General features: G+C 53.2%; 1 protein-coding gene across 1 annotated transcript in view; it reads right to left on the reverse strand.

The window, feature by feature from the left end:
- Nucleotides 1–11192, reverse strand: part of LMX1B (LIM homeobox transcription factor 1 beta) — a 96829-nt gene extending 85637 nt beyond the window's left edge. Inside the window, exons 1-2 of the mRNA XM_063353080.1 lie at nt 10669–11192; nt 10233–10419 (exon numbers count right to left, since the gene is read on the reverse strand). Coding sequence (XP_063209150.1) covers nt 10233–10419; nt 10669–10807 — 326 coding nt within the window. The 5' untranslated portion in view covers nt 10808–11192. The remainder of the gene's footprint in view (nt 1–10232; nt 10420–10668) is intronic.
- Nucleotides 11193–12206: the final 1014 nt, after the last annotated feature.

A 12206-nucleotide genomic window follows, 5' to 3' on the forward strand; every position in this document is an offset into this window, starting at 1 on the left:
AAGAGCCCCATCCCCAAAAACCTCAGCGAGCAGCTCCACCGAGTTCTCTCAAGACGCTGCTGTCAGGTAAGTAAACTGACCTTGCGTGACACCACAAGCCTCTGCACGCCAGGGAAATTGGCTTCCATGGCATTACTCATGGGAGCCCTGGGAGCAGGGATTTGCCGGCTCAGGCCCCCGACAGGGCCCGTGACCTGGCAGCGCCAGCTCCTTGGTACAGGGAGCGCTCCCGGCGCCGGTGACAGGTACAGCAAGAACCTCCGCGAGCACTCACAGCCCCCTGTGCGCGCCGGTAATCTGAAGATTTCTCTCTGAAATTGTAACAGCTAGGTACTGACCCGAGCCTGCCTGCACCTTGGAGCCTTCACGGAGCGCGTACTTGGGCTGCAAACCACGGTTATTGATAGCGGGGGAGGAAGAGGGAGGATCATCTCTCTCTCTCCGGAAGGTCAGAAATACAAGCCCCCCGATGCCCGGGCAGACCCCGCTGCACAGATAACCCGTGCGAGCCCACCCACGCAGGCAGGGAGCCCCGGCTCACCCGCACGGCCAGGAGGAGCCAGCGCACGGCGTTGAGCTGCATGCGCTCGCCAGCAGCGCCAACGTCCCCACGCTGGCGGGGAGGACGGATCAGGGGACCCAGATCCCCGCTGCTGGAAGTCGTAACCAAGGTGGAACCAGAGCCAAGTGCCCAGCTGGCTCCATCCCGTGCTGCCACAGTGGGACCCTGGGAGCTTGGTCACCCCTCGCCCCCTCAATCATCCCCTTCCCTCAGCTCCCTCCAGCACCTCCTACCTCTCCTGCGGCTCCCGAAAGGCTGACGGTGGGGCCCAGGAGCCAGGCAGGGTGGCCTGCTCCCGGCCAGGATCTAGCACTGGAGTGAATCGCTGAGGGGCTGCTGCACTGGCGCTGGCGTAGCACAGATCCTCAGCTGCAAAGAGGTGTCTGCACAAGATCCCGAAGATTCATGAGTAATGCTGGGGCTACCAGACTGTCACCTACAGCTGGGACCTTACGTACCGAAGCATCCCCCTAACTGAAGGTAGCTCGCCTCTTCTGCCATCGTCTCAGGGTTTTGGTTTGCTTTGTTTGTCTTAGTTTCATGATTTCCTACAGTGCTTTATTGTGATTTGCTAATAAACCACTTTGTACCATACAGAATTAAATACTTGTCTCATTTCACATGTGTTGTCAAAAGAAACCTCGGCAAGTGCACCCGCGTGACCTCCTCCTCCAAAACTGGATTTGAGTTGTGACATAAGAGAGAGAACGAGGAACCAGAGACACCGCTTTGATTGGGAAGCTGCACGAACAGCTCTATCAGGTGACAGGAGAACGCTGGCTGTAGGCAAGCCGCTTGTGTCAAAGGACAGGATCCCACAGGTTGAAAACAACCGCTCTGTGGAGTGGATGCTAATGAGAACTGTAACCTTTCTCGCTAATGAGTTTTGGCAGGTATCATGCTGCAGCCCAAGGGTCCGGTGCCGCGGAGCTCCCGGTGACCCCAGCTCCAGCTGTGGCAGCGGGCGGTGCCAGCGCTCTGCCGAGCCCCCTCCGGAGAGCAAACGCCATCCCCGCAGCCGATCACAAACCTGCTCCCTCGCTAACAGGCAGGAATGCACCACTGCTCCGCTCCTAAGGAAAACTACTGTAAGAAGCACTGATGTTTCTATCAGTCCAAGAGAACGAGCAACGACTGGCTGTAATTAGAAATGCTTTAAAACAATATTTTCTTCTGCAAATTCAACTACTACTTCTTTTCATCATAAAAACCTATAATAAAAGTAACAACTGCAAAAAATATATTCTTGATGTAGACTATTATTCTTTTTTTGGTTTTGTTTTTTTGTTGTTTTTGCCGTCAGTGAACGGTGATTCAGGTTACACGAAGGAACAAACACATGAAAGCAAACTCCCAAACAGCTACCGGGAGGATTTGGTCCTCAGCATGTGCACATAAATTCCATTAGCTCTTACTGGGAGAGTACACGTGCACTCCTGTACATTATAAATAATACACTGATTGCAGTAAAATCAAGAGCCAAATTCTATCCTTTGATGAGCGAGGATGGCTCTCATTGAAGTCAATAGGAATTGCATGTTCACAAGTTCATGTCAACATTTGCAAAGGAAGATTTTGTGCATATTAAAAAAAATATGATGTTTTGGAAGCAAAGCAAATGACCTCCACGACAAGTGTTCTCTGTAAATGTACTGGCATGTTACAGGAGCATCAGAGTACAAACCCCTAAAAAGTTCCCATGTTGATATTAAGGGCATTTAATCAATTTATGCCGTAGCAGTGCTGCAGTATCTATGAAGAAGATCACTGTAAAATTTCAAAACCAACAAAATAACAAACTGGAATTAATCAAATTAACCATTCCTTTACTGTAACGCAATCTCGCAAACGTCTACCGGTTCAGTTGCCCACGGGCAAATAGTTTTTGAAAGGCGAGTGAAATCCCCCAGCTCCTGGAGCGGGGCGATGAGCAGACGCAGGCGGGTCTGGCTCAGCCGCTGCGTCTCCAGCTCACTCCCAAAGTTGGTGGGACAGCCCCTGGGCTCCCCTGGTGACACCAATCCGGATGTTTTACCTTGGTACAGCAGATACGTAATGTTCCATACAAGGTACTTCATTGTAAGGGTTTTGCTTCTACATAATCTGCATTAAAATTGCATAATATGCCACACATGGTGCTTTCTACTTATAAGGTATATTCAGCGTCCAATAAAGGGTGACGGCAACACACGTACTCTGTGTATGCATGCGTTGGGCATAGAAAAGGAGGAAATATTTGCTATCAGTAAGGTGTTTGGGAACAACCAGAGCCTATTTTGCAAAATGGCTGTTTGAGAACAGCCTGCCCAGGCCCGGGGAGCAGGAGCCCCGTCCGCGCCCCCCACCCCTCCCTCCGCGGGAACTTGTCCCCACCTTTCACAGCACCCGCTGGGGCCAGGGGCTGCTCCCGGGCCCCCACCGCGACGCTTGGGGCCACTGGGCGAGTCGGTCAAGGTAAGCTCAGGGCAACTGCAGGCACACCACGGAGCAAAACAAAAGTAAGACACGGTTTCATCTGAGGAACATCAGTCTAGCCACAGCAAGTCCAGGAGCTTAAAGTAAACGCAAGGTCAGTATTTAAAAAAAAAAATAATAATCAAATGTCCGTTTTAATTTTATGTTGAATTTATAGAGGCATCTAGAAACAGTGGATAATTTGCCTGAACAAGGCATGCGAGATTTAGATCTATATAGCACGCAGTTATAAACACCAAAGAGCATTACATTTAAAACCAAAAGTGAGCTCACTTTACAAGTTTTGTCATTTTTTTTCTCTCTGATGGCCTCTGTGCTCAAACTCAGAAGTCTATCTTTACTTTCAACATTTATTTTAAATTAGATATGAAGTTGTTCACTTATTTTTTTACTTAGTTAAAAATGGAGAAAAGTGGCATCTCCTTCCCTAAATGTTACCAGTGCTGTTAAAGCTCCCACTGCTGCAAAATAATCTTATCCCCGTTACATTTTTTTAAAGTATCTTAGCTCAGAAAACGCCTCTGCTTTCTAAAAATAATTCTAATACTTTTTTATAAAAAAAAAAAAAACAGTTTTAATTCATAGCTTTAGATATAGCATATCACAATTACGTAGTCTGGAAGGCACATATTCAATAATCATTCTCTGCCCACTTGATATATTTATTCCAATTCACTTAAAGAAAGGAAATTTCTCTTCTTAATTGCACCCACCTAAATCCTAAGTAACTCCTCTAATTTCATTATTTGGCTGCTAGAGACTCAGCTGTCAAGGTTCACGTCACATTGTTACTTATAACTAACCTTATTCTTTGTTTCAGAACAAATGTGGAGTTTTTATATTTTGTAACGAACAAGAAACTGTCATTTCATTATGAGTCAATCTTTGCCTCGTGAGTAATGCAATCATCCCCAAACCATGCCAAAAAAACCTTTCCACCACACGAAACCTTCCAAGAGCAATACCTGCTTTGTTTACCTTTACTGGAGATTACTGTACAATTCACTTCACAGTTTTATTTATTTACTTGCTTGCTTTCTTACCTCACTTGAGCAATAACATGACATATCATGCGGGGGGAAAAAAACGTAGTCAAAGAGAAGCATTTATCCCTGGCTTTTCTGCAAGGACGTCGTTTGAACTAGCACCCCCTTTACAGAGGACACTGTAATGGTCTTTTTCCGCCTCAGTGGGGTTTAAAATTCACAGCCTTTTTGTGAATCTGCATTTTACGGAACTGGTGAGATGGTCCAAGCCAGCCCAAGCAGTAGAAAATCCCTTTCTAATGTTATCACAAAATATTGCCGTTATATTTACACACCACATTCTTCCGAAACTGCCCCGAGAACGGAGCAGCGCCAGGAGCGCGGGGCAAACACACGGAAAACGCACCCGCCTGCGCTTGGCCCGGCACTGATAAGAAAAATGAAGTACTTCACTGATCCCTCTCTTTCCCCCCAAATTCCCCCCCCCCAGCATGTCAGCAAGCGCCCGGGGGCTGCCCTGCATGCGTGCGGGGGGCAGGAGGGCTACGAGCCTGTGCCCCCGCGCGGGGCTCGGCCTGTGTGGGGCTGGGGGGGGCCCGCCCCCCCGCACCCAACCGCCACTGGGGTGCAGGAACCCACCCTCCCACTGGCCACCGACCGCCGCTGCTGCACCCTGCGTCCCCACGGAAGGAGATATTAAATAAAATGAAATCAACTCCTGCTACAACAAGACGCAGCAGATTTAGTACAAATCTGAATTCTGTCTGGAGTGAAAAATAAAAATCACAGCTGCATTGCGAAGAGCACGCTCCTTTTCCTCCTGAATATTTCTTCCCAGCTATCTGGCTAAATGAAGCAGCCTCTAGTTGTTCCTAAATACGTGCCCACCTTTCCCAGTTCACCAGAGCAGAAAGCATTTTAAGACGTACCACGCTTTATAGGCTGTCCCACAACAGAGACAAGCAGGAGGGGTGTATATTTACAACTGAAATACACTAATCACATAATTAGTCTAGAAAGAGACATTATAATCCAGCTATTTTCTCATGATATATTATTGATAGTTGAAGAGGTGTGACGTATGCCTTTGAACTAGTTCAAAAGTTTAGGCCAAAAAATAATAGACGTGATTTCTAAACAGAATACAAAATGTTCCCATTTGTTGTATATTTCAGTTAAGAAATTTTTGCAGTATATTTCATATTTATTAGTTATTTTTTCTCAGGTCGGTAGTTAAGCATTATAAATTATACTCCTATTAATCTAACTGCATATTGCCTACATCGCAGACAGATCCTCCCTATCATTTTCTACCACGAATTAGTGCAAATTACCTATTACCATCGCAATTATTTTGTCCGATAAGGTTACCATGATTGTAGCAGAAAACCAAAATGTCTCCCCAAATTCCCAAAACATGTTCCCCCCGCAGCGCCCCACTCGTATTGACTCAGCTCCGGGCCGGTGGCGGCGGCTCCCGCGGCCGCGCCGTTACCTGCCCCGCAGCCCCCGCGCCGCCGCCACCGACCCCCGCTGACACCGGGGCACCGCGGGGGCTCGGCCCCGCCGGGGCCACTCTGCTGACGTCACCGGCAGAAATAACCGCTGCGTTTCCTCAACGCTCCCGCTTTCGGGATTGTTTCGAGGCGCTACGAAAGCCTGGTCCTACAGAGGATTTTTAACAGGGCTGATGTGTCCGAGGGCGCGGGGCTGGTTGGATTTTCAGCAAAAATGCCAGAGCACTTCAGCGACTTTTAAAAGCATTTTTAGCGGATGACATAACTTTAATCATTACTCCATGTCCTGGGCATGTGCTTAGGCTACTCCTCATCCCTAAGTTTCAATCACTTTTACGCTGTTTCCCAATGACACAGGCACGGGGACCAGTGCCAGCCTGACGCCAGAGGCCAGCGAAGCGCAGGGGGACACCACGGCTCTACACAATTTTCCCGAGTCCACATGATGAACGATTGCACTGATGAGCGTAACAACACGTCTGGTGCTCCTCAGTTAAAAAAAAAAAAAAAAAAAAAACTAAAAACTGAAAACAAATAAAATCTTCCTGTTAGCGAATAGCCATTGCCCGTTCTGCACGCGGCAGCATCTGGGAGCTCGAGTCACCTCTGGCACCACGGATCCTGCCTACATTCCACAGCCCGCGCTCGCGACAGACACGCGCTCGCCCTCTCTGCAAGAAAAATAACATTCACAAAAATAAGAGACATTTACCAACGGGAAGCTTTTGTCTTATTTCAAATATAAAACGCAACTGAACTGGGAAACATCAGCCTCAGCATTATACTCATGTGAAAGAATTCCCAGAATCCGGGGAGGGTAACAGTTCCCTACAGCAACGAGGCTTCGCAGCGTTTCCTTTCCTTCCTGCGAGGTACGTGCTGCTCCGGGCTGATTGGACATAAAAAACGAGCCTGGTCACTGACCAGAACGGGCTCAAAGATGAAGAAGAGTATAAAGACAGAACAGAAATATACAGTAAGTCCTTTTTAATAGCATCCAACAACAACGCTAAAACAACGCCTGACATATTTTGAAGAATCTAACAAAAACCTAAATATTTCTCTTTCCCACCCCAAGCAAAACTTAGAATGCATTAGTGAAAAATTATGAAAGAGCAACTGTGATTGTTTGCTATGCTATCCCTTGAATAAATGACCTCTTTTACAGCCTGCATTTCCAAAGCTAGAATAGGAACATGGATCTTTCTACAAATTATATGCATTTCTTACATACGAAATATGGAACCTGAAACAGGATTTTTCAGAGCATATCTTTTCTTTTAATATCAGCAATAACTAGTGCAAATCGTTACGTAACACCGAGAAGCGAAATCAAAACAAACCAGAAAAGCGCAATCACAAAAAATTTTAAATATACAAATGGGAAAAGAAATGTAATATTTATAATTATTAATGTTTTATAGCAGGAAGCACTGTTATGAGCAGTACAATAAATAAATTCATTTAAGCAAAGAACCAGAATACAACTACTGCAGCCCCCCCATTTTTGATAAACATTCACTCTGAAGGTTTCAGTTTGTCAGAAAGAAAACTTCTTTTAAACAAAAAAAAGTGTAAGGTTCCAAATGTGCAACAATCCTGCAATTTGGCAAAGCTCTCATTAAAATCAAAGAGATTCTGTTTGGCTTGGGCTTGCGAGAGTCAGCCTCCCTGGTGCCATTGTGCTACTCTGGGTTTTTTTCCCCTTAAGAACCTTGCAATCACATGTACCTGTGACCCTCAAAATATTAAATTTTAGCAAAATAAGTACGTTGCATTAAATTAAAAGATGAGGATGTAATCGTGCAAAAATTTGTTGAATCTCTTGTGTAAAAAAGTCAAAAATACACGTACAGCTTAGATGCTGGTCCCACTGATGTACCGATGATATTCTTGTGATGAATTACACTTATCAGGCACCTCTGACTACTTCAAACTGTGCTTGGGCCACTAATCCATCTCCCCCAGGATTTATTCTAACATTCCAAGCATAGGGGTAGCTTCAAACGGCCAACGTTTTTATTAAAAAAAAAAAAAAAAAAAAATAGAAAAATGTTTTTACCCTTCCCCCTAATGTGAAATGCCCTCATGCAAGGATGGGCAGTAATCATTCCTGACCCAGTGAAAGGTTTAAGGTCTGATATCTGACCCATCAGAAGCTTGCTTTCATTAGAAAGACGAGACACCAGTTTTCCAAAGATATACACGCAGCACTTGATTATAGTCCTGGGAGTTCTGGAGAAATCTGACCTTTAAATTACATTACTATGTACAAAAAAATCTATTTAAAGCAAATTTCAGTAACTAAGATATTTAAGTAATCTCTATTCTCCCTCTTTTTTTTTTTTTTTTTTCCCAGAGATCTGTAAATAGGACTCAGGATAACAAGAAGCATCTGATTTTACTGATACCGTTCCATCTCACCGCCCCAAAGCACGCTTACTTAGCATACAGGCATTTCACATCCCGGTACGTTAGAGCACGGGATGATGGCTGTACCCGCACGCTGGAGACGACCTGCACAACTCGCTCATGGCTTCACTCCTCCCTCCGCACTCTCACTGATAAAACTGATCAGCTGCATCGCAAACCCAACCGCCTGCATGTATGAATAGCTATTTTTATCCTTCAGCCATCATAAAAGAATATTTCTCTGAGTCTAAAAGGCAGCAGACAGGGAAAGCACACCAAAAACGTCCGCGTAGTTTTGTGTGTTTGCTCTTTCGGGCTAATAAAATTTCAGAGAAAACAAATTTTGATTTACCGTGTCTCCCCTCCCCTTTGCCTGAGCTGCTGCTGCTGTCAGTCCTTAGGGGCACACACAGCAGGTTACCATGTAATGTCACACTAGGTGCTGGGATTCAACAAAGGCTAACATGTTGATATCTTTTTATTGCTCGTCAGCCTGGTTACCCCGTTTCCCCCCTATACAATTGGACACCTTTGATAATACAGAAAGTTCTGAAGCGGTGACATTTCTGTTTTCAGTCAGAAAAGTATTTTTGCTTTTACAAACCAATAGTCCATGATATTGCTTTTTAAATAGCAAAGCATGATCCTTTATTTTACAGAAACTAAAGATGGGACTCAGAGGGTATATTTGTTTGTAATTAATATAAATATTTACATTGCCAAATAATGCTTTTTTTAGGCAGCCTAAAGACTCTTCTGAATTCTTTCCTAATTAACAAAAATATCTAAGGTAGAGATACACAGAGCCAGAAGTTTCATTGATCTACAGCTATAGCTACCACGGGGCATTTTATTTTGTGTGGAATAAGAGCCAAAGTGTGTGGATGTGCTTCCTACGCAAGGGTATGAGAAAACGCAGAAGACGCTGCAGCCCCGGCCCCTGCCAGGGCAGGACCGCAGCGGCCCAGCGCAGGGAAGCTCCGGGTTATTTTCGTGTGAAGCGCCCGGGCCCGTGGCAGACTCTCTGGTAGCGTGCTGGTGAGGGCTGCAGTATGAAATAACACGTTTTGTTGTAATTCCTAAACAGGGGGACATTTATCTGGGCCATTTATACAAGAGTTATAACCCTAACAATATTTATACTCAGCATGTCATGTTAGCATTTACTACCAGTTTCCATGGAGATGGATTTTCATGCTGTAGCTATGAAATGCACATTGTTGCCACTAAGCCACTTCAGGCCTTTCTGGAAGCCTGCTGAATGCCTGACAAAAGTTGATGCAAACCAATAGTTGTTGTTCTTTGTTTGTTGCCAGACTTCTAGCAGAGCCATATTATGTCCTAGTGATTGAAGTGCCCATGTTCGCCCCCCTCCCGGCACAAAAAGGATCCTCAATTTCGGTGACAAGCATGAAGTGGGCTTCTGCAGGGGAGGACAAACGCGGCGCGGGGCAGGGGCTCTGTCTCCGCGCAGGGACGCGGCGCGGCGGGGGGCCGCCTCCCGACAAAGCCTGACATTTGGGGATAAAGCGGAATAAAGCGCGGGCAGCGCCCGGGCCGGGAGGGCCGGAGCCAGCGCCGGGTTCCTCCTGCCGCGGCCGCGGAGGCTCGGCCGGCGCCGGTCCCCGTGGGCACTGCACCCTCCGCGCCCGACGGGCGGGACGGGACGGGACGGCCCGGCCCCGCGCCCGGGCTGGCACCGGGAGCGCACCGACGGCCCTGCCGGGCATCGGCTGTCCCGCTCCGCGGGCAGGTCAGCGCCCGGGGCCGCTCCGCGGGGCTCCCGGCGCGGCTGCGGGGCTGCGGGCGGCGGGGTGACGGGGCCGGCCCCGGGCAGAAGGGCCCCGCGGGGTGGCTCCGAGCGCGGCGCTGCCCGAGCCGCGGCGGCCGGGCCGAGCGGGGCAGAGCCGGGCCGAGCCGAAACGGGCCGCCCCGCCGCCGCCCCCCTCCGACGGCGCCGCAGGGTCCCGGCCGGCGGCGGGTCCGAGCGCTGCGGAGCGGCGGGCAGCTCCCTGCCCGGGACCGGCGCTGCGGCTCAAAGTTCCTCCGGTCGCACCCGCCGCCGCCGCCCGGCCCCAGCCCGTCGCGCCGCCCGGCCCCGGGGCTCCCCGCTCGCCGGGGCCGCCACCCGCGCAGCCGCGGGCCCCGGCGCGGCGTGTCCCCGCTCCGCCGGGCTCCGGCATCGGCCCGCTCGGAAGTGCGCCCCGAGCCCCGCGGCGCGGCGGCGGGCCGGGGTCCCCGGCGGCGGCGGCGGCTCCGCGGCGGGCCCCGCGCTCTTACTGTTGGTAGTCCTGCTTGCAGTAGAGCTTTCGGTCCCGGAAGTAGCAGGAGGTGGTGAGGGCTTGCTGACACGCCGCGCACTGCAGGCACTCCTCGTGCCAGGAGGACTCGTTCACCCGCATCAGGAACCGGTCCGAGATGGGCCGCTGGCAGCCCTCGCAGACGGCCTGGTGTTGGCACTCCGACCCTGCGAACGGCAGAGAGCGGCGTCAAGCGCTGCCCCGGCCCCGCTGCCCCGGTCCCGCTCCCCCGCCCCAGCCCCGGCCCCTCTCCCCCGCGGCATCGAGCGCGACGGCCGCCGCCGAGCCCCGCAAGCGCCGGCGAGCGAGTCCCGCGCCCGGCGGCAGCCCGGGCCCGGCCCCGCCGAGCGCAGCCCCGGGCACCGAGCGGAGCGCGGGCGGCCCCCGGCGCGGCCGAGCGGCGAGCGGCAACTCACCCAGCAGCACTCCCAACGTGGCGGGACCCGAGCGCAGAGGGTGGTCTTCCATTTTAATACCGTCCAGCATCTTTGAGCAGTCCGACGGGCCCCGCGTGAAGCACCTCTCCAAGGACTCGGGACCTGTCGCGATGTCCATGGGGCGGGCGGCGCGGCCCGGCGCTCCGGGGCGGCGGGGGCGAGGCGCTGCCGGGCGGCGGGGCCGGCTCAGCCCCGCGTCTGGCCGAGCTCGGGGGTACTCTGCGGCCGGGAGGAGGGAGTCGCTTTTATTTTTATCTGGGAGACATGAGGAGCGTTTCCTGCCTGGACTTCCAGAGACGGGGGGCAGAGGCAGGAGCCGGCGCCGCCGCCCATGGGGGCTACAGGGGCGCGCACATGCCGCGCACACGGCGCAGGGCAGCCCGCGGTGTCACCTGCTCGCCGGCAGCGCCGGAGCCCCACGCCCTCCGCGGAGGGCCCTCCCGGGGCCGGGCCGGGCCGGGCCGGGCGGAGCGGCGGGGCCGGGCGGGGCGGCGGGGCTTCCCCGGCGCTCGGCAGCCCATGTGCCATGCGGCGTCCCGAGGAGCCGCGCCGTTTAGAGCAGGGGCCGCGGCGGAGGAACACACCCCCCGGCGCCTCACCCCTCCTCAAACTTGCTGACATTTGAACTCCATTGGTGCGCGCCGTATCGCTGCGCCGCGGTGATCCGTCTCCTCGACGTCAAATAGTGCCCTGGCCCCGCCGGGCCCCCGCGGCCCCCGAAGCGCGGCGGCGCCCGGGGCGCGGGGCGGGCGGGCTCCGCGCAACCCCGGGGCGGCCGAGCGGGCCGGGGCCGGGGGGGCAGAGCGAGCGCGGCCGCCGAGGATCGCGGCGGAGCGGGGCCCCGGCCGCCCCGCTCCGCTCCCCGCGCCGGCCCCGGCCCGACGGCGGTCCCCGGCTCCCGCCCTGCCCGGGGTAGGTAGCAGCGCGCGTCCCTGCCGGGCCGCGGGCAGGTGGCGGCGGGACCGTGTCCCTCGGGGCAGCCGGCGGGGACGCGGGTCTGTCCCGCGGGCGGCGGCGGCGCGACCGGCCCCCGGCGGGGACGTGGGACTGGGCGCGGGGGTCGCTCCGCGCCCGCCTGTCGCTGCTTGGCGGTTCCGCACCGGGGCGGCGGGGCGGCCGGCGAGGGAGGGCCCCGGCGGGCGGCGGCCCCGGGGGAGCGACCGGCCGTCCGGCGCCGAGCGGTGGCCCGAGGGCTGCGGGACCCCGCGGCGGCGGCCCGGGAGCGATCGGCGGCGGCCCCGCTCCCTGAACCGCGGCGGGGCTGAGCCGCGGGGCGATCGGGCGCGGAGAGGCTGCGCTTGTGTGTGCGGTGCGTGTGTCCGCACACAGCGTGCGGTGCGGGAGCGGCCGCGCTCCGACACACTGCGCCCTTTGATTCCGTCCGGGGAAACAAAACAAACGGGAAAAGCGATACCCACCGATCTCCGGGCGAGAGGCAGCGCCCCAGCCCCGCCGCCTCTCCTTTCGTTTTTGTTTTTCTGCCGGTACCGTTAAAAATCTAAATCTGAGGAAATAAA

Source organism: Chroicocephalus ridibundus, chromosome 15, assembly GCF_963924245.1.
Source record: "Chroicocephalus ridibundus chromosome 15, bChrRid1.1, whole genome shotgun sequence".
Lineage (NCBI taxonomy): Eukaryota > Metazoa > Chordata > Aves > Charadriiformes > Laridae > Chroicocephalus > Chroicocephalus ridibundus.